General features: G+C 43.5%; 1 protein-coding gene across 1 annotated transcript in view; it reads right to left on the bottom strand.

The window, feature by feature from the left end:
* Positions 1-481: 481 nt before the first annotated feature.
* Positions 482-27,272, bottom strand: part of HDGFL3 (HDGF like 3) — a 37,204-nt gene continuing 10,413 nt past the window's right edge. Inside the window, exons 2-6 of the mRNA XM_030228261.2 lie at positions 15,368-15,444; positions 11,985-12,123; positions 10,546-10,704; positions 8,837-8,983; positions 482-1,770 (exon numbers count right to left, since the gene is read on the bottom strand). Of these exons, the coding sequence (XP_030084121.1) occupies positions 1,765-1,770; positions 8,837-8,983; positions 10,546-10,704; positions 11,985-12,123; positions 15,368-15,444 (528 nt within the window). The 3' untranslated portion in view covers positions 482-1,764. The remainder of the gene's footprint in view (positions 1,771-8,836; positions 8,984-10,545; positions 10,705-11,984; positions 12,124-15,367; positions 15,445-27,272) is intronic.

Below are 27,272 nucleotides of genomic sequence, written 5' to 3'. Positions count from 1 at the left end.
TTTAAAGTCTAATCAGTAAGAAGGAAGCAGCTGACATGCCTGTGTGCTGCACCCTGCACGAAGGGACCTTCAGAGCACTGAGAAATGCAGGCTGTAACACTCTCCTGCTGAACACTGCCGTGCAGTTCCCAGCAGCAGTCAGAGGAGAGGCCCCAGGTTTTACACCTCCAGCCAAAGGGGCAGCTCCAAAACAACCACAGCACACCTCAGGCAATGCTTGCTAGCACCCAGCATCCCTGGTGCAGCTCCTTAGGCTTTGGGACAGCTCCATCCCACTGCCTCCTCCCAGGGAAACAAACCCAGCTGGGCTGTCACAGGACGTGCTGGCTCACAGGTATTTGAGCCTCTGATGTTACTTCTGATGTCTGGAAAGAAACTTTGAATACATTCAAGGTGAATTTAATGACCTCCTGTTATCCAGAAAAGGCAAAGTACAGAAAAAATAAAGATCTCACCTGCACTTGTATCTATTATGGTCAACTCATGTTAACAGAATGTTTTGCTTTAATACTTGACTTACATTAATACCTCACATTATTACACGTATGAAGCCAAATATGACGCTAACTTAGTTGCTTACAACCTCAAACCTTACTCCCAATACACATTCCAATAAATTTATTCTGTAAAAACAATACATTTTTTTTGTTTCCTTTTTGTTTTGTTTTGGTGTTTTTTTTGGTTTTTTTTCCTTGTGTTTTTTTTTCTTAGTTTTTTACAGTAAACTCATCAACTACAAACCTTGAATACGCAAAAGATGTTCCAAGGACAAGCATAACAAGGATTGATAAAACCAGACTAAATATGTTTTCACAATAAAAGCTGGCATAAAAATAAATAAAAATCTCTATTATCACAATAGCAACAATAATGTACACAGAGTAATGGATTTGGAATGCTTACTTACTAGTCTAGTTCTATTTCCAAAAGGAAAAAAAAAAAGCCAGAATGACAGCATCCTTTTTTAAGCCTTTCATTATTTAAAATGGATGTTTTGTTTTGGTTTCCCATAGGGCTGTATATCACAGTAAGCTTAAAAATGGAAAGCATCCAAATGAATGATTTCAAATTGTGTTGGCATTGGAAAAATCCTTGTATTAATCTAAAGAAACACAAAAAGACTTTCACTAACTCCACATATAGGAACTAAGTCAGATAGTGTACATTACATCATGGTTTGGAGAAATATTAGGAGTATAACTAGCTAGGTACTTCTAATAAGGAAAGGTATTTTATTACATTATTGAACTTGGTGGTGATTTCAACTGAAGAAGATATTTTCTTTCATGTTTTAAACTGATCAAAACCCAAGAGAGAATGGATCTAGGAAAATTTAAAATTATGTCTGTATGTGGAAGATTATTGTAGCATTGTATGGTGGGGACTCATTTCTAAGATTTAGTTGTGTTTAAAAAATGTTGTTTTAGAATGATATAATTTGGAGTTATGCCTTTTCTGTCTCGAAAAGGAATCTAAAACATGTTCAAGTATGCAATATCTTCATAAACCTCAGCCACTGGAAAAGGGCAACTTCATGCAACCAAATAATATGAAAATCAAAAAGTAACCCTTAGAAAAAAGGGTAAAAATGTCATTTCTGCAAACACAACAGATAGGAATGTGAATAATGTGCATACAAACTGGGATGCTGTTGATGGTACTAATGAACAGATGTGGTGACTCATATCAAATCCAAGAATATTAGACAACCAAACATGTAACCTTCTTGTGTTTTCCCTTAATATTCAGCAGTCATTATGTTGGTTAAGTCTGAAAAAGAAAGAGAAAAGAGTTGCATTTAATGTAAGAAATAACATGCTGCATCAAACTTGATACAACTGATGTCATATTTCCACACTTCTTAGTCACAGGTACAAGCAACCACCTGGTCTGTTCAAACAGTTTTTTTTCTAGAGAAAACAGCTTTGTTACATCAACTAAACACATCACTAAAAAATATTAATGAGCACAGTTTAAAAGTAACCATTTAGGGCTGTATTAAATAAGCAACTCCAGTGATATATGTGGGTGGGTTTTCCCCCAGTCACTCCATTACAAACCTTGCAGCACGCTTCAGGCACAACCAAATTTTAGTTTTTTCCACTGCACAAAATCACTGATAGGCTTCATGCAGGAGCTCAGGCACTGCTGCATTCCTGGATGTCCAGCCACAAGAACATCCTCTTGTTCAAATACAGGAAAGCTTAGCAAGCATGAGCAAAGATAAACATTTTCATCGCTAAGGGATCCAAGGGCTGCTTCTGAAAAGGAAACAGCTTGGCTCCGGTTCACTCTAAGGTGATGAGAGAAAAGGAACTCCCACGGGTGAGTCAAGGTCAGCTCTTGCTTTCCCTGACATCAGTGGGATCAGGATCAGACTGTCCTCACATGATCACGGCAAGAGATACAAGTCTTGGTTTCCTCCAATTGAACAGAGATGGCAAAATTCACCTGATGGCCCTGGGACAGGTTACATTAGCCAGCACCATGACAGCATGCAGTGCACCATGACCACCCACCTCTGGGCAAGGCATCTCTTCTACAACACTACAACACCTTCCCTGTCTTTGGTCACTGCAGTTCTCTCCTATGACAAGTGGTTTGTGAAGAGTTAAAATGGAAACCTGTGCTGTCTGTGTGGGAGGTCCTGCTACATCCTGGCTAAGGACACACAATCAGGGGTTATTATCAAGTGCTCAGGCTTACAGGAACTACCAGAGCCCTGACTCCCCCAGCAGGGGTAACCATGTGCTGCCCATCCAACACCACACTCCAGAGGCCTCTCTCCTGTTTCAGAGTCAGTGAGATCATACTTAGAGATGCTTTGGGGGGGTTCACTGCTCTTCCTTTCCCTTCAGACTCAGACACCCATTAAAACAATTACACATGACCAGTCAATCAAACCCTGCTTTCTGCTAAGGCTCCCACTGGCAGCGGCTGCCCAGCACTGAGAGGCAGGATGGGGTAACACAGCTGCTTCCTGTGCTGGAACTCTCAGATCCAGTACAGAAAGATGTCCTTTGGGAGCATGAAACCTTTGCAATTATTAACCACAATTCCCTTCTGGGCTACATCCAGAAGATCGAGTAGGATCATCCTTCCGTGGGTGCTGGGAACATTAACGCCTCCCCTCCACACTGTGTCACAGATACAGCTGTTGCGGCACGGGAGGGACAACAAAGAGGCAGATAATGCAAGTCATCCTCTAGGCTTTTCAGTTTCCAGGGGCACGTTCGCCATGGCCCAGGCTGCGGGTGCAGTGCCAGGTGCCCCAGGGCAGCAGGTGGCTGTCCCCAGCAGGGAGAGCCGCGGGGGCAGCGCGGGGGCTCTGGCCGGGCTGAGCCCGCCCTGCCCGCAGCTCGGGGATGCGGCAGCCGGAGCACCTCCCCTGGTCTCCATGGTTTCACGTCTCTCCAGAAACACATCAACTCTCAAACATCTTTGTTTGAACAAGTCTCTCAGCCTCACTGTAAGCACTGGTACAACGTGTGCCGTGCTGCACACAAAGGAAAGAGCACAGGATCTGACTGATTCCAGTGTAAAGTTTCTGTTATCAACGGCAGCACACAGAAAACAGAGCAGGGGACAAAACTAAACCCACAAACTGCCGTCTGTTTTTCTGGCACTGAAGATTACTTCCTTAACAGGTCTGGCAACTAATTCAGCCATCCTGTACTGTAAAACTGCATGGGCAGAAGGATAATTGTTTACTTGCTCTGTACAATAGTTGTTATTCCGTGTTGCTTTGAGGTCAAAGTGGTTACAGGATTCAATGTACACAGAGCTGCAAATATTTCATCTGTACTGGCTGCTTTAATCTCAACTTGCATTCAGACATTTATGTTTCCTCTGAGTTATGTCCCATGTCTTTAGCCACTACTGCTGTTATCCTGAGCTACTGGAAGGCAGCAGATAACACAACTCCTTACACCATATACTATGTCACTATTTGATTTTTACATAAAATTTTTTACTGTGAAATACTTAGACACATTCTAAAAAATATTATCTTTTGCTCTGAAGGATAAATTTTAGCATGCCTCAAATTGCAGGAAAAGAAAATCAGACAGAAAAACATACTTTGTTTGCATTTTTTGTACAAAATGCTTTTACACTGTACCAAGCCCTAAATGCTATGCTTTCAATGCTCATGAGCCCCCAAACCTGTTATGCAGCCTGACCAATGTTATTCCTGATAAGTGAAGAAGAGGAAAGGAACCCAACATCTCCAAACCACATCAGAAGAACACAGTAAACCTGTGTTTCTCTGGCCAGTTTGGCCATTACACTTTTATTTCACAGCAGTAACTGGGATTGTTGCTACCCCACAAGAATGCCACAACAAAAAAGCCTGGACACAGGCTGTTTTAAATATGTTCTCCCAAATGCAATGGTGTCAGGTGGCAATAATTTTGGACCAGATTTTGATCCCCTTATTCATGCTGGCAGTTGCCTCCACAAATAGATCCACTGACTCAGTTGGTAACTAATTGTCAGTGTCAGAAAAAGGATCACAGTCCTTTACTCCATTTTAATATTCATGCTGTACCAGGAGCAAAAAAATGTATCTCATTTCCAGCAAATTTATTCTTCTCTGAAGAAAGTAAAATCATTCACCTCCTGCACCTGAACACCAAGCAAATGCCTCCATTACCAATACACTGCCCAGACTGTCACTAAAACAGTGAATGCCAAAATGAAAACTTGTCACAAACCCTGTGTGCTGGCCTGACCTTCAAACACTAATAAGGCCAGAAGCACAGCCAGCTTTTGAATATGAGTATATGGTCATCCAGAAAGTAAAGAAAAAAGCAGTTTAGATGTTCAGTTACAAAGACTCAGAGTTATGCCAGCCAAGAACTAAAGACACAAGCCATCAGAGATTTAAATGAGGAATGTAAATCTGCTGCTGCCATGAATTCACTCATTTATGAACTAATTTAATACCATGAAAGTAAACAACACAGAGCCATGAATACCTTTCCACCGGAAAATTCTCTTTACGTGGTATTCTGAGAAAGCCAAAAAAAAATTAGTATTTAACAGCAGGGAACAGTTCTGGGAAGATTCTGTGACCAAAGATCTGAGCAAACTCTGGGATGGGCTGTCTTAGCTAATGCACTATTAGTTAATTAATATTGGAGGATTAACCCCTGAGGTTCAGGCTCTGCATCTTTCTGGGGAAGGAATCGGACAAGGAACAGCAGTTAGGGAAAGAGCTTGAAAAACATGTAGTGATGGAACACAATAACCAACTATGGTTGGGACTGAGGAAACATCTCTTTCTTGAGAGTGCCTGTAGTACTCAAGAATAGCTCAGAAACTAAGGGATGGAGATCAAAAAAAGAAAGCACCTTTGTCTACCCAAGGGATAAAAAGAAAAAAATCACAGTTGAGCCCTTCAACAGTATGATATTGGTTGAAAAAAAATAATAGCTCTGAAAGTACTTTTATTTGCTCTGGGTTTGAGTCTTCAGGAAGCCATCATTTCACATTTTCAAGCTTACCCCTACCACCTGGAGGTTAGAATTTTCATTAAAAAATATAGGTGAAGATGCTCCTGCAATCATCTGACTTCAGCTGTTAGCCCTTCAAGAAGATCCCTATAATGCTGAGGGTAAGAAAGTGATTAAAAGGCAGGATTCCATCTGATCTGAGGAGGAGAGAGGGGTCTTCAGCCTGCAGTCCAGGCATTAGAAAAGGTAATTACTACCTCATTATTAGTAGTTTTATTAAGAGAAAAGCTTGTCTCCTCCAGGCAACTCTTGCACAGTCTGAGGCCTGGGAGGTGCAGAGCAGGAGAGCCCAAGGCCCTCTCAGCCCAGGGGCAGCACCCTGGCTAGGGTGGCCCAGCCATGTGTGCCTCCATGGTGGCCCAAGGCCCTCCCAGCCCAGGGACAGCACCCTGGCTAGGGTGGCCCAGCCACAAGAGCCTCCATGATGGCCCAAGGCCCTCTCAGCCCAGGGGCAGCACCCTGGCTAGGGTGGCCCAGCCATGTGTGCCTCCATGGTGGCCCAAGGCCCTCCCAGCCCAGGGACAGCACCCTGGCTACAGTGGCCCAGCCATGTGTGCCTCCATGGTGACCCAAGGCCCTCTCAGCCCAGGGGCAGCACCCTGCCTAGGGTGGCCCAGCCATGTGTGCCTCCATGGTGGCCCAAGGCCCTCTCAGCCCAGGGGCAGCATCCTGGCTAGGGTGGCCCAGCCACAAGAGCCTCCATGGTGGCCCAGCTCCACGAGCAGGCAGCTCTGAAGCAGCCGCTGGCAAACCACGGCAATGAATCCCACCTGTCCTTGAGACCAGGGCCCTGAACCCCTGTGCTGGGTGTTTGACCCGGGGTGTCTTTCTGCGCCTTGTTTTGAGCGAGTCTTGGCTCCCACCCGTGCCCGTTCCGGAGGCTCCTGGCGCCATCTCATGGCCACACCAAGGCCCTGGAGCGGCCGACTGGGGACAGCGGGGCACGGGGCTCACACACCGCAGGGAGGGACCCCATCCTCGGCTCACTGCCTGGCCAGGCTCTGCTCAGGAGCTCAGTGACTCTGAGGAGACCATTATCTCATCTATGGTGGTGTCTTTAGCAGGTCGAGACATTCGTCTGAAGTCAGGTGTGTGAACAGAAGGATCACATCCCAACTCTCCAGGTGAATGTGGGTCGTTTTCAACCTTCCTTTCTACAGCAGAGCCCAAGAGTGTGGGCTGGAGCTCAGTGCCCTGCAGCAGAGCCTCAGGCTGGGTGTCCAGCAGACAGCTGGCCCAGCTCGCCCATCCGGACACCGTGGGGCTGGCTGCTTAACACCACCTCAAAAAGAACCTGCTACTCTTCCCCCTAGTGCCCTGAGTAAAGGCAGACCTTCTGAAAGGACACGGTCTGGCTCTGAGGAGCAGCAGGAGATGGAGTGTCCCCTCCTGGTCCTCAAAGAGAATTGCACTACTGACAAAACCGCAATGAAACCCTGAACAGATTCATGTGTCAAATGATGATTGTGCAGCAGAAATAGCCAAGGTAAAATATATGGACCAGGATGTGAACTCTTCCAAACTTATCAGTGCTTTTATCTCAAGCTGCACTTAAAACCACATCCCCATTGTCTCTTTAATCTGTATTACTAAAACTCCACACTTTCCATAACGTTAAAAGCATCCAAGACCTAGCAACAGACTGGTTGCTGAAACATGAGTTCAGGGCTGCGTGGTGGGGCTGCAGAAGTCAGAGCAGAGCCACCTCTCCACATGGATATGACAATATTGACTCTAGATATTGCTTCAAGTTGGTGCTGGCAGGAAGGATAAGACTATTGACAGTATTTCAGCACAGAGGATCAAATATCAGTAATCCTGAAAATGCTGAGAAGCACCACGATGTTGTAGCATGCTGGACTCTACTCCCAAGCATGTCACAAGCATGTCACACCCAGAAGAAAGAGCCATATGAATGTCAACAGCCACAAAGCCAACATCCTGTGTGACGTTTTAGCCACTTAGTCTGTGACTGACCTCACTCAGTGAGCATTTTGTCCTTACATGGAAAATGGGCCTGAAGTCCACAGACATATCCCCTGTCACTGCCACCAACATGGGAAACACAGCAGGGCCTGCTGAACCCCTTGTTACCTCAGATGCATCTTACAAACAGTTTTCTCACCCAAATACCTATCTGAAGACATGGAAGTGTCACAGGGTTCACTAGGCAGAACGTGGGCCACCCTTATCAGCCTCTGACACTCTGTGGGTGAGAGGCTGGGAGGGCACAGCTGGGCAGTGTCTCCTTGCATCAGTCCCTGGCTGAAGCCAGCAGCTTGTTCAGAGTGCATGGGAGTGGGAATTTCCCTTGTGACCCCATGAGCCACCTATCAAAGTCTTTATAGCAGAGTCACAGAACAGCTACACTGCACTGCAGAGACACACAGGGAAAGGAAGCTCTGGGAGGAGTCTCTGAATGGGAGACAGCAACAGCTGCCCAGAGGTTGTGTTTTGTGAGAAAGAGCTTGGCTGAGCACGCAGCTGGGTGCTAAGGCATCTCAGCAGTGTCAGCTGAGAGCTCTGCTGGCTGGCCTCCTCTCACACCTGGGGATTTGTGTCACTCAGCTCCTGTGACAGCCCAGCACGGCTGCTGCCCACGTGGCAGAGCCTTGGCATGGGGACTGCACAAGGACTGCTGATCTGGAGCTCTAAGTGCTGGAGCAGAGGCTTGTGCTGCTCCAAAGGCTCAGAAATAGCAGGGGTTGCTAAAGGTGGCTGAGTAACCAGTTGCCATGCTAATCCCCCTGTTCAGCCTTCCCCTCTTGTTGTTGTGGCTACAACAAAGTAATATTGGTATGAACACACAACTGACAAAACACACAAGGAGACTGTATGAAGCTGCTCTGGAGCAGACTGCATATCCCATCCTTGGAAGGTCCTAGCCCAGGGCAGCACCTGCCCTGAAACCTGCAGTGCGCAGAGTCTGCCATGAGCACATGAACCCTCAAGAACCCTGAAGAAGACACTGGGACCCCACAAATTAAACAAGTGTGAAAGGGTGAGCAGGCTCCCTCTGTTAGTGAGCCAACATGCATTATGCAGACAGTCTGAGTCTGCTCTCACATCCATTTTGCATCATTCCAGCTCATGGTTTTCGTAGCTCCTCTCAGCTGACATCTATGCAAGTGTCAGAACAAAAATAATGCTCTTTTTCAGTCATTTCTCTAGAGCCAAATTTGTACAGTGCAGGCACCAGGTCCATGTTTCTGCTGTAGACATATTCTGAGCACGGAAATGTAACCCACAGGTCACCCCTGGCTCCAAAGCCCCCCAGGAGCAAACTGCATGGGAAGGGAATGACAGGAACAGAAGATTACCCCTTCACTGGTTTTCTGCAAATCTGAAGAAGTGTTTCTTGTGTCATTGCCTGCGTCCCCAGCATCAGAGCTGCTCTTATTTTCTTCCTCTTTGCAGTCCTTATCATCTTCATCTCCAGGAGATTTCCGTGACTGCTTGGAGGATTTCTAAAATGATCAACAACAAAGTGAAAATTAAAACCTGAGCTTCTGCCATAGAAAGACACTTTCAAAATGTTTGTGGAATGCTGTCTGATCATGCATTTCCCTGTTCAAGGTGAATATTGGGGCGGATACATGGGGTGAAAAGCATTTTTCAGGTGAAGTAGCTGGAGTTACTGCCACCAGTGAAGGAAATTTCTCTGAAATTTTGTGTTCAGCACAGGTTGGCAGCTCAATTGACTGAAAGACAGACACAGTAATAGGAGCTGGGTATTAGTGCTGGGTCACCTGTAGGTTTTGTTAGTTAATGAAACAGATGGTGCCAGCTTGGCAAAAGTTTTGATTAAATACAGAGATGTAAAATGAGAATAACATTAGCAGAGCTGCTTTCCATACTTTTTTTTTAGTGCTGTCAGCTTTAATATATTAACATTAGAGCCATGTGGAAGCAATACATCTTTTCCTTTACATCCCTCTATGTTATGCAATTCTACAGTACAAAAGGATAAATTGTGGCATTAAGCCACCATTTTCATAATCCTCTGTTTGTCCAGAGTCTTCTGGAAAGAAGATGGTAGACAGACCTGAATTTCTGCTGTAACGCACACAAAAGGGGTGAAAATACATTTTGTTTGGTGGATCAATCACAAAATTCACACTCTCCCCCAAACTGTGCCTGGATCAGATCGTTTGATTGCTTCTTCTCATTTCCATTAGTTTTCACTTTCAGAGAAGAATAACGCGAATGCGAATAAATTGACTCTGCCACACTTCGCACAATTTTTCAGGCAAAGTGCAGCCCTGGAGGCACACACAGAGCCAGAGGAAGTGACTATAATGTTGCTGCCCTTCACCCCAGGTGACAAGTGAGAAGTCTATCTGAACCCAAAGGTGACACTTCTCAGGGGATTTTGTCCACCAGCCACTGTGAGACAGACACATCACTCTCAGCTTCCTGATCTACACTGTTACTTAAGACATTAACAGGGCTGGTAGGTATTACAGTGCAGGTCTTATATCTACAAACTGAGCATCCTACTCCCTGCTTAATGAATTAGTTCTTCCACCTTCCCATTCTATATCCTGGACTGAAGTATTTTACACTCAGCTTCAAGAGGAGCAGTTGAGCACATCTGGCCCTACCAGATCTTTCTGGGAGATGTGGGGGGAAGCTTCAGTTCTCCTGGACAGGAACCAAACCTGAACTCATGACTCTCGGAGGCCCACTCATAAGGCTTTTTTTTTCTTCTTCTTGGGGAGTGACTGATCTGAGATGATCAAACCTATCAATCCATCTTTGCAGGGGTTTTCTTTCCAGCCCTACTGATCTCCTTCCCATAGTTTCACCTTCCTCTCAGTGTGTGGGCACTAGAAGAGGGCAGGGTATATCAAGTGGTGTCTCACCAAGGCTGTCTACAAAGTAAGAGCACTCCTCTTTGCCTGTTTGAACACCACTGTCATGGTGTTAGAATCAAAATGCTAAAGGAGGAAGAACAAATTTCCATGAGGTGAACAGTATTCCAGTTATAAATGCCCAGGGATAACAACAGGAAAAGTCAGAAGATAACCTTTGAAGTGTAGGATTTTTTCCGTTTTGAGCCGGCTTTTTCATTCTTTCTTTTTCCTTTTCCATCCTCTTCTACCCGATCACCTTCCTCCTCACTGCTGGCATCTGCTGTATTTCCTCCTTCTCCTTCAGTTTCTGATGAGCTCTGTTGCTGAATTGCCTTTAAAATAACAACAACAATAATAACATAAACAATAAAAATATCATTAATACCTATTACTTGATTTTGTTCTGCATTGAAGACAGAAAGAGTGGAAATGGACAGCTTACACTTTAATTGCTATAGTTAGGAAGAGCTCAGGTTATTTTTGCAATTATCAGGAAAAAGAGCTGCAAAGGCAATTTTTTCAGTCACCACTTGAACTCAGTTATCAGATGCAGATTTTGGGATAGCATGTTCTGAAGGGTTTACACAGAAACAGAAGATCCAATAACAAAAACGTGTTTGCTGGAGGAGAACTAAGGGCTGCTCACTGGAGAGACCTGGCATGTTCTACTCTGGGAAAAACTACTGAAACTTTCAGACTTTGGCTGCAATAGCAGAGACTTTTTTGTGAGAGAAGATGGCTGTTACACTCCCCTCAAAGGGCAAGACCTCTGTGTTTTGGTAAAGCAAACCCTGACCAGAAGGCTGAGCACTCTTTGACAGCCCATCTCCCACAGACTATTCACTGGATTTTTTTAAAATCCCCAAGTGTATGCAAAACATGTGTAGGGCTGAAAATATGAAACAGGAACCGAGAGAGGCAGCAGCTTTTCTGCAGGTGGTCTGTATCTCTGGCTTGTAGTGTTTTGTGATAATAATGTAATAGGTGTTTGCCTGCTTTTGGAGGTGATTCCTGCCTTCAAAGGACCACATTTTTTTAATGAGAAAAGTTCTTTGTTTTATACAGCCCACCAACTACTCTTCTCCCCCTCCAGCTTCACTGACTTTCTGCTCTGGACACCCAACAGGGAGAGCTGTTGCACAGCAGCAACTGTCTCCTACCAGCAGCTTAACCCTCCACCTCCTCACTTCTCTTAGCTTTGGCACTGCCAAATGTAAAAATCAAAAGTGCAGTGACCTTAAGGTCTGTGTAAAATACATGGAGCCTGATATAAAAATAAACAACAGAAAGAAGAAGTCAGAAATTATTCATGTTTGTACAGGAGTAAATAAACCCATCCATTTTTAATTTAACTAAATGTGTTGCAGAATTTTCCACTTCACCACCCCAGAATGTCATAGAAAGCAAGAGGCTCTGCAGTATGATTAAAGTTCCATTTGTCACAGAGTGTGAGACCACAGTTGTCTTTACTTTACACAATTACCAGAGCTGTGAAACTTTCTTGCTCCATCAAAACCAGAACCTTACATGTCACTCTTAAAATGCTCACTTTGACAAGCAGTAAAAGAAGAAAACAAAAAAGATAGGAGCAATAGGTGTGAAAGTCATTTACCTGATATCCAGTAAACTTTACTCCAGGGTTGTTTTCTATTTCCCACAGGCCTTCATTAAATCCTTTTCGCTTGTTCGATTTCCCAAACTTATCTTTGTATTCTTTATATGGGAAAAGGTCTTTGGGCCCCAGGAATGCACTGCATTTAACAGAGGGAACAGTCAAAAAAGACTTATCACTCTCCTCTTCAAAAAAAATCATAACATTAACAGTGCAAATGCTTTCCCTATTCTTCTGCTCATTCAAACATTTCTTTTCTAGTTTTATTTATTTATTTTTTTGGTCACGCTGGCTTTGAGTTACTGCTGTGAGTCTGATTTAATGGATTGGCTCACCATCCTGATGTTTGATGTAGTAAAATCATGCTGGGTATCTCTAGAAACAACTGAAACATCTCTATTTTATTAACTACTGCTGGGAACTGGCACTTGAACAGTTTATGAAAGTTTATAAAACAGTTTATGATGTCATTGCTTGCGATAGCAAGGGACCAAACTTCCAATCCTAGAGTTATAAATCCAGAAAGGCCTCAAAAATGCCACATGAAAAGTTAAGCATGTAAGGAGTGCCTCGGACCCATGAGCCAAAATTTGTCCCTTGTACTATGGGATAGAAAAAGCAGTGGCATTTATTATTATCTATACTGCCAGTAAGCCTGGGAGCTGCTTTCCTGGAATTAGCCCCCCACATACTAAATTCTGCACAAACACAATAAAAATGCTCTTTCCCAAAAATCTTATAACTTCATATAAGAACAAAAAACAATGGATGAATATAGGCAGATGAGTAATACAAGGAAACAATGAGACACACGGGGTGCTTGTGGCCAAATAGTTTTTTAGACAGCACAGCAAAGGAGGGATTTTGTGCTTTGCTGCTGCCTAAGTCAGCTGCGCACTGGGCCAACTAATTTCAGGCACAAGCTCCACAATGCAGGGAAAAATAATTATTAAAAAAAAAAAGAGTGATGATTTGTCCTGCTTTTTCTACACACATTACAGTAAAACTCCAACTTCTTCTTAACACTTAAACTGAAGGAAGCATAACTTTATTTTTGTTGGGTATCTGTATCTACTGAATTCTGCATGGTGACATTGAGATTGTTATCACAAGTAAAATTAAAACAATGAAGGCAAAAAGACCCCTTCATTCCCACATGTAAAGATTCTGTGTCATCAATGACCAGAGCTGAGCAAGTCCCAGTGTCCTTCACCATAATCACTGTCCTACTTTCCTGATGATCTTTGCAATTCCTGTTAACTCTCTGGTCTCCATTACTGTGGGAATGTGGATTAAACACATTTATTGTTGTAACATCACCACGACATTGGGAGTTTGCCCTTTTCTGCAGATGGGATTCTGAGGCACAAAGATTTGCCCAAGGTCAAACTCAAACTGACAGCACAATCCAGAGGAAAAACCAGCTCTCTTCAGTCTCAGTCTAATATATTAATCACAGGATAATATTTCTTCCTTTCTGAAATCATTATTTCAGATTAATGCCTGATTTATGCCCAGCATTTATGAACGTGCAAAGTTCCATTCACTTAAATCATCCCACTGGCCAAGCAGTTTGCCAGTGCAGAGCCAAATGGTTGCTAAAAAGTCATCAGATGAAAGTCCCTGAGGAAAGGGCTTCCTTTTAACTCCACCTGAGACAGCATGGGATCCACACTCAATTGGATATTGAGAAATATCTTAATTATATAACTACAAAGACAAGAATGCATTCCTACCTGAAAGCCAAACAGTGATTTCCAAACTAACAGATTTCATGTTAATATTAAATGCTACACTGAATAAATTCTCTTATCTATGCTTTTGCTAATACCAGGAGATGCCTCCTTGTTGCCAAAAATATAAACAAGCAGTTCTAACACAAATAACAAAGGAAAACTGTGTGAAACTTAGTCTGAGCTACCTTAACTTAGCTCAAGAGTGATGTATGGAAATGTTTCTACAGCCTTTTATGCAAAGTAAACATTGAAAAGGTGTCTACATCTTTGCTTGAAATGCATTCATTGCCACTGGGAGAGTATAAGTTCCTACTGCTCTGCTATAAAACTAAGGAGCTGCAATATAGAGTTCATTTTTAACAGTTAGGCTTTTACATTTGTAAGGTAGGAACTACAAACTGTTTTTCTGTTTCAGATGCTACAGTGAGATCATGAGCTCACAAAATCCAAACCAAAAGAGATTATCAGTTTGGGATTCACTCATTTTGGAATAAAAGTGGTCGGTTTTTTTCTTAAATGTTTCTCAAAAATGATGTTTCTATTCAAAAAATAATTACGTCTTGGTTTCTGATTTGACAGCATTGTAAGTTTAAATAAACTTTATTCTTTTCAGATTGTTTTGTGACAGTACTAGTAGACCACAATATATCAAAACATCAGGTTGTTTCATTCTAGCAATGAAACTAGAAAAAAAACAGAAGCACTATTTTAACTAAAAAGAGGCTATTATGAACTTTATAAAGCAGAAACTGCCTTTAAAGATTTTTTTAAAAAATAAAATGTGATGTTTGAGCTATGGAGCTTATAATATTCTGGAATAACAATAAATTAAAAAATAAATAATAAATTTTTAATAAAGCTTCAAGCCTCTAACATTGAATTTAAAATATCATCAGAATGTCATTTTTCCAGTTTTAAAGGAATTCTAGAAAACATGTTACCTGCAAATGGGAAGGAAAAGCCTTAAAATTAAAATATTTTGGAAAATGGAATGTGACTTATTTTTTAGCTATCTCAGACATAGTTTAAACTAGAGACATGTACATTATAATATTGAAACTCTGTACCTTGTAGCAGTTATGATGAGACCTAACTTACCTCTTGTGCTCTGATTCCCTTCATTCCCTATCATCTCAGCCAGCTCAGTTCTTCTATCACTTCTGTGAGCTCCATCCTACAATATCCCAGCACAGATCTCCCAGGAATGCACATATTTTGAAGCTCTGCCTGAGACTCTGGGGTCTGCTTCCTTTCATATCACAAACCACCAAGTGAGTTCTCACACAGGACATGAGCTCAAACATGTCCAAACACAAGAGCCTGATCTCTGCTATCATGGACATCCAAGTAAAAAATGTTTGCCCCTGCCCCTGCTCCTTTTTCAGGCCCTTTAATGAATTCATGCCCACACATTTCTTTACAGGATACACAGGCTTTTGTGTTAGCTCTTGGTGGACCATGGAGGCAGCAGCATTCCCAACTACTTTCAGCTTTCACTGCCATTTGTAATACCAATGAGTTGGGCTTGCAGGACCTTTCTCTAGGCTCCCAATGGCTTCAGTCAGGATTTGTTCCAATAAAATCAGAGGAAATTATGTTAGCTGTGCTGCAAAAAGGCATTTCCAAAGGAACAGGTCATTCACTTACGTTTCATGAGTCCCAAAAAAGAAGATGGGGTATTTATTTGCTGGAGGCTTGACGGCTCCTTCAGGAAGTTCATCAATCTGTAAGACAGTGGAAAAAAGATTATTCCCAAAAGTGGTGTCCCTCATCCAAGCATCCCTACCAAGCCATGGAGGTGCTAGCAGAGGTATCCTGCAGCCCTGGGAGGTCCTGCTATGCGCTGGGGTGGGGAAGGGAAGACAGCTGCTGTTTTTTCAGGCAAAGTCAGCATAAGACTGAAATACCGCAGGGACACAGCAGAAGACCCAGGAGCACGTACAAAGTTTTAATGATTTCATGGGCATTATATACACAAAGGCAATAAAATCAACTCTGCTTAATTTAAGTGTTAACTTCAGATCCTGCCTCATCAAAGGCATCGGAGCCCAGAGGGTAATCCTGCCTGTCTCACACAGCCACCTCCATAACTTCTGCAACAAATGGGGAACAGATGGCACTCTGGGACCCTGCAGCTGGAAAACAGGACAATCTCCCAGTGGTGCTTCCTGTGGTGATGGTGGTACATGGTGTAAAATGTGTAATGCACACTAGGGAGGAGGGTCAGGGACTCTCCTTCCCCTGCAACACCCTGATAACTGGATTTGGCTACCACTCCCCTCTCTACCTTCTCCTTTCACCTGGCCTCAGGATACAGCCGCAGCGCAGTGAAAGGAGGGATGCTGAGGGTGTTCTCCTGAGACAGAGCTGGAACTGGAACAAACCCCTCAGGCTGAGCAGTGCCCAGACCCCTTCTCCCAATGTCTGAGTGACAGCACTGGTTGTGAGGCAGGAGGTGAGGCCCAGGACCTAATCTTGTCTATGCCTAATTTTGTAGTCCTCTGCAACAGAAATAAGAGAGTCCAGGTGCCTACCCACATAAACCAGAAACACAGCAAAGCTTTAAATAACATCCAAGAGCCTGCCTTCCCAGAAATGGCATTTTTGAGCATATGTGGGTGTGTGAAATTAAGTGTCCAGAGAACTCTCTGGCTAAGAGAGAGCCTAATGAATCTAGATATCTACAGGGCAGAACCAGTGAGCAGGTGAATGGCCTGGTGCCTGGTCTAAGGCAACTCAGTCTCAACATCAGCATCCTGCCAAATGTCACTGCAACTGAGAGCAAAGTGCTGACATAACAGTGCTATACAAAATCTGCTTCTCAGCAGAGCACAGGGATGCAACCTGCATGTTTTCACTCAGGAGGCCAGACCCACATGTGCTTTCCTTCTCTTTTCTTGCTGAAGGACTCCTAACACTGAATTCTTATTGATTAATAAGCACCAGATTGTTTTCAAAGGATGTCGTCCTTCACGGTAAAGCATCTGCTTGGCTACACAGCTTTCAAAGGAGCATGAGCTTTGGTAAGAATTCAAACCCTTTTGGGCTTTCTGCAAGGACACCCCTTGGGGATGGAGAAACGAGAGCCACATGTGGAGCTGTAACATCACAAGACTCCTCTCTGTAGAAGAAATGGATGCCTCTCTTTTCAGTCTAACTGGAACATTCTCTGAGGCTGCACCAAAATCTGGAGATCTGAGAGCACCTCCAAAGCATTCCCTCAGGGATGTGCATGGTGGGGCTCTGGCACACGGGGTGCCACCCACTGGGGTCATGTGTCACCATGCACCCACCTCCCAGCACAGTCTGCAGGAGACAATCTGGGACTGTCACAGGTGTCACATGTCTCGTGGGCACAGCAATTACTTCTTTCCTGTACTTAACAAAGCTAATGATTTGATAAATAAAAGGAGAATCTATTATTTAAATGCACATAGAAGGAAAATACCCACTGGTGGAGGATGAACACGTGCATTTCCTTTTAGCTCAGCTGTGTGATAGGAGGAACTGAAACAACATGACAGGATTTTTGGTGTCCTCTTTATCATCAGGACTACACAGAGGAAAGGCTGTCAAAGATATTACTTTAGAGCTCACCATTTTCTGACATTAACTATTTGATTTTTAAGAAAGGTTGCTATTTGCTCACAATTCATTATTTAAATACAGGTATTAGATTTATTTTAAGAGTGATAAAAAGACGGTAGGTCAAAACCACTGCAACTCCCTTTCCAAACTGATAGCAAGTCAGGGAGATACTGCATGTCTGCAAAACATTTTATGGCTCCTTCAAGATGGAAGCATCCACATGTCAGAGCAAAAAAGGCTGTGCTGGCAGTTTACCAAGTGCAGGGAGAGGTAACACACCTCGACTGTCTGGATGCCACAGCCATCCTCCTCTTTATTGTGACAAGGAAGATGTCCAGATACCAGAGCCCAGGAAAATGTGGACTCCTTTGACTGAGACAAACAGTGTCTGCTGGGACTTGAGTGCAAATCTCATTTGGCCACTTGAAGCACGGCGCCAGCTCCGGGCTGCACTGTAGAGCAGCACAGCCCAGTTACTGCCTCAGCCCCCTCAGAATCTCTCATGAAATAAAGTAAACAGCTGTAAATGATCAGTAAAGGGGGGGAATGAAGACATGCTTAGCAGGGAATGCTGATCAGAAGGGATTGGGGATCTTATATCACACAATGTGCTATGCTCTGAAGGAGTGAGTATCTCCTAAGCAGAATCCCAAGTGGAGTTAAGCCTTCTGTCTCATTCCCAGCACTTAATACTGTTAGCTAAGGAGCAGCACCAACAACAAAGGACAGAACACACATCTGTCACGCAGCTCACCTGCTCCCCATTTCGTGGCATATTTCTTTATTCATCCAAGTATCCCTTCTGACTATGTATCATCACAGGAAACCATAAAAAAGCTTTTCATAGCTTTTGGGAGTTGGCATACACATACAAACACATGCAGTATAAATCTGCACCAAACAGCTCAAGGAGAGATTGTTAATGCTCCCACTCTAACATTTCACTCTGCAGCTGAGGTCAAGACTTTTCCTGCCTTCACTGATATTGCTGTGAGCTCCCCAGCCCTGGGGCTTATGTTGCTAGTACTGTAACAAGGCTGGATATAAAGTGACAGTGTTATCTTAGGGCCATTGAACTCTGTGGCAAAAACTCCAGAGAATTCAGTGAAGGATGAGACCCTCTCTGCCATTAGGAAAGATCTCTTCCCGTTTTACCCCTTTCACACAAATCCCTGCATTAGAGGCTGTGAGAGGAGAGCTTTGCCCAGTCTCCCTATTCCCAGTAAAGCCACCTTAGCCCCCTGTGAATGTGGAGTCCCTTCGTGCTTATTTAGCTGCAGAACAACCCCGGCGCTCCACGACAATCGCTGTTGTTTTGGTGTAGCAGAAAGCAAGCAGTACAAGCAACCATACTGCAATCTCCTGCTGCTGCACTCAGTCACAATTTATTCCCATTCTACAGGATTTTTGGTTAAATATGCTGCAGATTTGGATCCGATATTTTTCCCCATATCAGCAAGATCAAAGGCAGAGACAGGGAGGGAGCGAGTGGAAGAGCGAGCGCATGAGCACAAGAGCGCAAAAAGCATCGCTGCCTTGAACCAGGAACAAAAGAGGAAAGAGCACCCATACTAGAACACAGTGTTGTAGTCACAGAAACCTCACTAATGACTAAAGCATCTGTCTGTCAGAGAGGCAGACTGCGACTGTGTTTTGCTCCTGGAAGGAAACAAACAGATTCTCAAGTACCCGCTATAAGCTGCAATCAAACACGGGCTCCATCCCTGCCTGAACCAGGGCGCGCTGGAGCTTGCTGCCACAGAAATCAGTGTGAGCAGCGCATGGCGTGCAAATCTGACATGTGCATCAGCAACACCATGGGCAGCCGCTTCAATTATGGCTAAAATTAAAGCAGGTGGTTTCAGATTTCGAGTTTTATCCCCTTAGCTCCCGTTGCTGTCATCTGCTTAATGAATAACAATTGCTTTCTTTTTGCACAACCTCAGCAGAGCTGCACTGCCCAGCGTTTGTTTGCCAACCAAGCAGCAGAGCTTTAAAGATGGAACTGCGAGGTTTTTTCCAGTAAACAAATGCCAGGCTTCTAGGGTCAAGAACACCGAAGAGAAAATTCAGCTCGGTCCTCTCTAACCAGAGCGGGGCTTTATCAAACCGTGTTGCTAGTGACTACCAATGTGGAGGCAAGAAATCTGTCAGATCCTTACACTGTGGTTTACTGGCTAGGATGGGTGTGCAGCCCGAGTATTTTGCTCTGGCTGGTGCCGAGCAATCTCTGACTTCGCAGGGAGCGTTTCCCGCTGGCTGTCAGGGTGGGTTTGGAGCCCTCGCACCGCAGTGCTCCCTTCCCGGCCACCGTGAGCTTGGGGGCCCTGGGGAGCGAGGCTGGCTGGGTGGGCTGGGCTGGCGCTGCAGAGCAGAGCCCAGCGACAAGGACAACAGCAGCGGCTCCCGCAAGCACAAATCATCCCCGTGCCTGGCCGTGGGATACCGTGGCATATTCCTGACAGGCTGAGGAGCCCGCTGGGAGGGTGGTGCAGCAGCAGAGGAAGCTGCACCCCCTCCCGAGCGCTGTGCTCTGCAGAGCTCCACATTCCCTGCAAAATGGGAACCGTGTCTGGGCGAGACGCGGGCAGAGCGGCACGAAGCTTTGTCTCTGCCGGGCTGGCACAGCCGCTCCGGGCAGGCTGATGTCACTGCAGGGCCAGGAAGGGGCTGCGCTGCCCAGCAGGGCAGGACGGGCATCCCAGAGGCATCTCCTTGCCGCTGCAGGGGCAGCAGGTGTCAGGGTTTATGGCACCACAAAACCTCCGTGCTGGGCATCAGCCGCTGCTCAGAAGCAGGAATTCCAGGCTGTCAGGGTGGCTTTCCACCAGAGCCTGTCCTATTGCTTTCCAGCAGAATTTTACACGCACACAAAAAAGGGTATTATGCAAAATACCTATCAGGTACCAATTTACAGAAAAGAGAACTACATCAGCATGCAGGGATGCTTATGTGGGCACCAAAACCCACAAGATTTCCTTTTATTTTGCAAAAAGAGGGAATTAAAACTGCAGAGCAGTAATCACTGATTGTTGTGAGATAGTGTAAATGCCTTTGATTGGCAGAAGCACACAGAGCCATGGCCGAGATCCACATCTCCCACTGAAATCCCTGGAGCTGCTGCACAGCAGTGGAGCAGAGGCCCATAGTATTTGCTGGAAAGTGGTTCAAATTGCTTATTACTGCCCAACACATGCAAGCAGCTTGATCTTTTGCAGTTAGCTTATTAGCAGAACTCTAGATGGATAAAAGCAATAGTCTTCAAAATCCATTATTAAAATAGGATATTTTGCTTTACTGCAACATTTTTATTCCAATGGATTTATTATGCTTTTTAATAGCTAATGCTACTGGGAGTCAGCAGTATAGCAGTATCTTTTCTAAACCATTATTTAAAATACTGTTCTGTAAGATGTATAATATTAATTTTTTTTTCCCAGAGGATCCTAAAATGTAAAAAAAAAAAATAGGAAAAAAAAATCCAACCTGCTTCAAGCTAAAAACTGTGGCTCAAATTCCATAGTGCTTAAATTGAAGAGCAATCCAACTGAAGCTGATTGGAGACTGCTGACTTTTTCTCTCATGTATGAAGACTGATATTTGAAGCAGAGCACTACTCCCAAATGTACATCATACACCTGAACTCCTGGTGTGGAATGCTGGCATATGCACTTTTTCACCCATTAAAAAAGGTAACCCTGTGAAGGGTGAGACTGGAAGCAGAATCCAACTTAATAAGGTGGAATTGCACAGCTACAAAAGTAAAAATTAAAAAAGTCTCTGGGCATGGAAGAGTGCCACCAGCAAAAACAAAAAGCAAAACAAGATTAAAACCAGCAGAGCATACTTTTGAACACTGCTGAAAATGGCTGAAGGGTATCCTGCAGACAGCCAGAAATGACAATATAAAGACATCAATCCTCCTTTTTTTTCCCTGTGCATGCTCAGGACCTCAACGAGATAGAAGACAATGAAGGGTTAGTTGGAGTCCAAACAATGCTGGCAGCAATGTCTCACTAGGAAAGATCAGCAGTCTTGCAGCTGAGTTCAGCCCCTTTACATCCCTAATTAGCAGCATATTTTTAAGACAGAAAGTTGAAATACACTTTCTGCAGAGCTGCTTTAATCTCCAATATGAAAATGGGGCCAGAGCTTAGTTCTGCGTGACTGGTATCTATAGGCATGACTTTGTAGATAACTGATCTGTTCATGTGATTCAAGTCCCCTCTGCACTTCTGGGGCTGCTGGATGGAAGATGTCAGAGGAGGAGACTTGGGGGACACAAAGACAAATCCTCTCCCTGCCACTGGCCCCTGGGATGACCTTGGCCACATGAATCACTGAATCTCCTCCAGACTCACTTTTATGAATGGGGACTATGGGACTGTTCTCATAAAGCACTTTAGGTCCACTGCTAAAATGAGAGGAATTCCTAATAATGCACACTTCCAGCTCAGTCAGAGCTGCATTTCAGGTCATCCTCCCAGTGAGCACACCCCAAAGCCAGGCTGCTGCAGAAATGCTGTTTTCTCCAATGAAGTATTTCCCTGCTACTGTGAAGGAAGCAATGGTGCTACCACTAGGATTCTATTTGTCCCAGTCTCTTCCCTAAGGAGAGAAAAGGATGTGACCACACTGTTTTCAGTCTGACTCTTACCCGCAACAACTCAGGGACACGTCAGACAATTTTGCCAAACCAGACAAAAGGAGAAAGGCCAGAGAGATATTAAGTTTCCCCATGTTTTGTGATAAATAGGCTGTCCAACAGAAGATGGGCAGACAAGCAGTCCATATGTTGAGAGACAGCTTGCAATGCAGGCTGATTCAAAACATCAGACACTGGGAAATCCACACAAAAGCAAGCCAGAGAAAAATAAACTTCTTAAGTTTCATGGCTCACAAAATTACTTTTTATTTGTTTATGGGTGGGGAGAGCTTGTTTATTTTAAACAAATATTGCCAGCTCTGAGGCATTTAACATTTACTTTTCTTGCCTTTAAGCACAGTGAAGGATTGCTTCTTCTTCATCTGAATTATTCCTCATCTATCAAAATATTGTTTGCAATGTACATCCACCAAAGCAAATCAGAGTGGGCCCACTAACACCTAATGAAATCAGTTTCTGATGACAAAATTTGGTTATCCTACTTTACAATTTACCACAAATATCTTAGTCTTGAAATATACAAGTGTGCAAGAAATGTGCATATAAAAATGAGTTTAGAAGACATACAGCAAATAAAAATTAAATAAGCAGCCAAGACATCAATAAGTGAGAAATTTCAGGGACTGTGAATTCACAAACATTGTATTTCTGTCCTCCTACTCTCTTCTTAAAAACCAAAGAGACATGAAAAGTCATATAAGCTTCCTCCCCAAAGTGTTCAGATAAACCCTGCCACTTTCTGTATCTCATCTCCTCAGAGTGTATGGATGTATAAGAACTCTTTAGACTGAGGAATATTTTTTGCCTCCCAATATTTACTCTAGAATGTTACTACTTCATTGATTTTGTTTGGTTTTAAGGAAGAATGTTATATTCATGAGGTAGGATTTTTTTTTTTGGCCAGTTAACTTGATCAAAACACTTTCAATTAGATGCAGCCGGCCTGGAGTGTTGACATTTGGTCAAATACACACAACTGAATTTATACTTGAGGCTCATTTGTTCCACTCAAAGCTCCATATTCCACTGTCCAAGCTTTTATTAAAAGTGTTGCAAGGCCTTAAACCCCTATCAGCACACTTAAAGCCAAAAGGTAAGCAAATTTTCAGAAGACTGCAGTTCCTAGACTTGGCTGGCTTAATTTACCATTTCTATTTCAGTATCATTTTCTACCCCAAAAAGCCAGTTGAAAAAATCAGATTTACACAATATTCCCAGGCTGAAGAATACGGAGCACCTCTGTGCAGTATTTAGTCCAGCTTCCCAAAAAATACACAAAACCTTACTGACATTACAACTTGCGGCTAAGACTGTTTTGGGTAAGGAAACGTGATTGATGGAGAACAGAACCCTCCAGTTTGTCACAGGGCAGACACACACCTGAGACAAAGAAAGGAGCAGTCTCCTTCGCTTATTGCAGCCCCTTGCTCCTGCTGGGGAGGACTCAAGCTTGAGATTCTGGAGATTCCACTATTATCTGGGCTTTTGGGTACAGAAAACCCTCCTGTCTCCTTTCAGACCAGCTTCCTTACCATCACTTGCAGCTAAGGGGGGGTAACATCAGGGGCCTGAAACAGTGAACAAGTGCCTCATACAGAAAATGCTTACTGTTGCCTGGGAAAAGAACACAAAATCTTTGTCCCTTGAAAACACAGAGCATTTTTAGTATCCTGCAACCCTCTGAGGTTCAGGTGCAGCAGCAAAGATGGGATTATGAGTGTCTTCTAGAGGGAATGGAGACACAACCAAGCCAAGATGTATTTGTCTGCATTATGCCGCTCTCTGTGGACCCACAGCACATAAAGCCTCACAGTGCTAATGTGTCACACCACAACACCTATTTAGAGGATTAGAACTCCTTCAAACACCAAGTTCTGTTTGCTGGGCCATGAGCTGATGTACCTGTTAGGCAGCCAGCCCTGCCAGGCAGCTGAAGCCGGACCAGCCGAGCTGCGCACGCAGCGCCGCAGCCGCGGAACATCTGCAGGCACAATCACAGCCCAGTGGCAGCTCTCACCTGCTCGTGGTGCACTGGGACAGGCCTCACATCATCCTCTGGGGCTCTGGAGAGGTCTGATCACCCAGCATCACTGGCACACAGGGCGGCTGCTTTGCTGTGATGCAAGTGACACGTAAAAAGCAGCAACGTGGACGCAAGCTGGGGGAAATGAGCAGCAATGAAATCTAATTGCAGAGGCAATGAAATGGAGTGATTTGCAGTAACTCTGCAAAGGCAGGTTTTTCTCTTTACTCTGCTGCAAAACTGCAAACCCGTACCTGCAGGAGGGCTCTGGGTCTCTGAAAGGCTCTGGTTGCTCTAAAGCTAACAACTATCTGCAGTTAATCGTTTCCTTCACTCCCCCAGCCTCAGTCACCCTCTAAGGCACAAAACAAGCCATTAACACACAAACTATTTTGCTAAGATGGAACTTTTGCCTGTGTCAACTGGGCTGCTAAAACCATGGAATGAAAAAAGAGCCATGGAGTCACGGTGGTCTCTGTGCAGCACTTGGACCCAGCTTTGGTATTTTTGCTGGGTTTGCTTTCAGTCTGTGCTGGTATTTCCAGGAGCTGCCATTGGGGTGTCAAATGCCTTCTTTGCAAAGTCCCCCAGTCTAGGTTAAACTCTCAGGAATTTTAATCCTCCTGCCTAAAGAGACTCAGGAACAAGTTTTTCCAAGTCAAATCATACCCCTCCCCACCTGCCCACTTTTCTGCTTCCAAAATCTCAGAATGAGAGTTTTCATTTAGTATTGACTCTAAATATAATGCCGCTGAAATTTACTTAGATAGTCCCTAAAAGAATAACAACTTTATTTACTAATTTTCCTCAAACCCAGCCCCCCAAACTCAAGCAGCAGCTTAGAGGAATGAAACTATGTTAAAATAAACAAGTACTCCACTATGTACTGTAGAGCTATGAATCTAGATCGTAATTACTAAATCATGTTAGAAAAAAATAAATCAAATAATGAAAACATGAAAGACAAAAAGATGTATTTTTAGAAATATAAGTGGCAATAATGTCAGAGACAGGATGAATACACCAATATGGTAGTGACCAGATTTGTTAGGGTGGCAGCCCAAGAAGAAAATGTACATCAAAACCACTAAATAGGAAGTTTTAGGCATGTTTTAATTCACATGGATTAATCATGGGCTTGAAGTTGCCTATATGTTTATATTTGTGTAGGATGAAGAATTACTTTTTAATTTCTGTTGTTTCTATCCAGTATGTTAAGCTGAATAGATGTATGAAGTATGTGTCAGTATTTTGTGTTACTCTCAAAGAACCTCTCAGAATATGGTGTTGCCACGAACACAAGTTACCTATAAAACCCAGTAAATCAGCTGCAGTTATGTCACAAAACTCAGCTGCAGTTATGTCACAAAGCTTACTCCAGAATCTGCTTTCTTTCTCTGATTTTCTCTGTCTTTCCATCTCTATACCTCCTGCCCATCACAGTTTCTCATTTCTATCCCAGAATGGGAGAGGTAACCAGAAGATTAATTTTAAGGATCTAGCCTGTCAAGGAGTAAATTACATGTGTGGAACTGTACTATTTCCCACATACATTAATATTAAATTTTTAAAACCTATGAATCAGGGATGGCATCCATACTAAGCATGTTTTAAACCAGGTTGCTATTTTGTTTTAAAAAGCAGCTATGAAGAAACAGCCTATTATTCTAACTCATGTTGTACAAATAAATGGAAAAGGCAATTACAAATAAAAGAGGACTTAGGGATACACATATCTGGAACTAGGAAGGGCAGTAGGGAACACTGCACACACAGATTTATACTGGGATCCAGACTGAGTGTTTATACAGATCTCATACAAATCAAGAAATTCCAACCAAAAGCCTTTCTGTCAGTACTGTAAATTTTAATTCTGTCCCTTGCCTTCAGTTTTTAATGCACTGGTGATGACACATGATGTGTCCAAACCACAGTGCACAACCACAGTGTTTTAGCTCACGCTGCTTCTACCTGTCAAGATCCCCAGTTCAGCCTCACATGCAGCATTCAGGATGGCATCATTTTCCAGAAATCTGCCTTAGTTCCAACCATGACACCCCTGTCCTTACAGCAGGTCACTGTCTGGCTGACATTTGACAAGCAAACAAACTAACACCATCCTCTAGCAGCAAATGTTTCAGAAAAAGTAGAAGCTTCTCATTAAAAAATTGTTCCCCTTGCTCCCACATCTGCTAAAGAAGCTGGCATTTCTTCTGAACATATTGCCACTAAAATCTTTATTATTATGGCCTTCTAGAAAGTTAACAGCTAGAGGCTTGATCCTGCAAGCACAGCTGGGCATACAGTTTGGCAGCATAAACAAAGCCATTGTCTTTGTGTGATCAGATCCCATCCAGCACAATAACATGGCAATTATATTCACAGGTGAATCCATGCATTTGTAAGGCAGGAGATGGCATAAAGGATCTTCTAAAAGATAAGGAGCAAACACTCACAGCATTTTAATGCTGAAGAGCCCCAGCTGACAAATGTGTCTTCTCTAATGTTTTCATCTTTTAACAAGGAGTTCTTGTCATTTCACCAGAAGTACCAATTCAAAATATCTGTTCAGAAAACTGACCCACTACCTTACAAACATTAAAAAGCTCCACAGCAGAGTCACACAAATAAATGCAAAGGAAACAAAATATTATCAGATAAAACAAACTTACTACTTTGCAGACATTAAAATTCTAACCATGAGGCTTAATAGCTTTATGCTACCTGCTTTTACAAGCTGTGATAGAAATACTGACTGTGACAAAGGAAAATAAAATTTGCACGAGAGGAAGATTTTGAAAAAGAACTTCTGATAAAAAACAGCAAAAGAGGTACCTGCACATATGCAAGTCACCTGATCCAGACACCATATGAAAAGAATTATCTTTTGAGTTTGCTGCACCAATAATATCTTTCAAAAGTCCTGGTATCTGGAGAGGCACTGCAGTAAGGAATGTCAGATTTTATTTTTTCTTTTTTTAAGATGAACGTCTGCCTTTTCCCTTAGGCTGTGGTCCTACTTTATGTTTCTACAGGCATGTCAGCACACATGTAAGCAGTTTTACTGAAATCAAGGAACCTTTATGCAGTCAAACTCATCCTCTGCCTTTGGGACATGGTCTTCAGAGAGCAAACTACTGGGATAAGGTATCATCTTCCTTCTGCTATTCCATAAAACCCAGGACAGCCATGCAGTGGATCTGTGCAGGGCAACTAACACATGAAATTCCCCAGCCCTTTCCTACTGGGGGATAATGAAATACAGCAGCAATAGT

This window comes from Serinus canaria, chromosome 10 (genome assembly GCF_022539315.1).
Source record: "Serinus canaria isolate serCan28SL12 chromosome 10, serCan2020, whole genome shotgun sequence".
In the NCBI taxonomy this organism is placed as follows: Eukaryota; Metazoa; Chordata; class Aves; order Passeriformes; family Fringillidae; genus Serinus; species Serinus canaria.
This window is presented reverse-complemented; position numbering and strand designations above follow the sequence as displayed.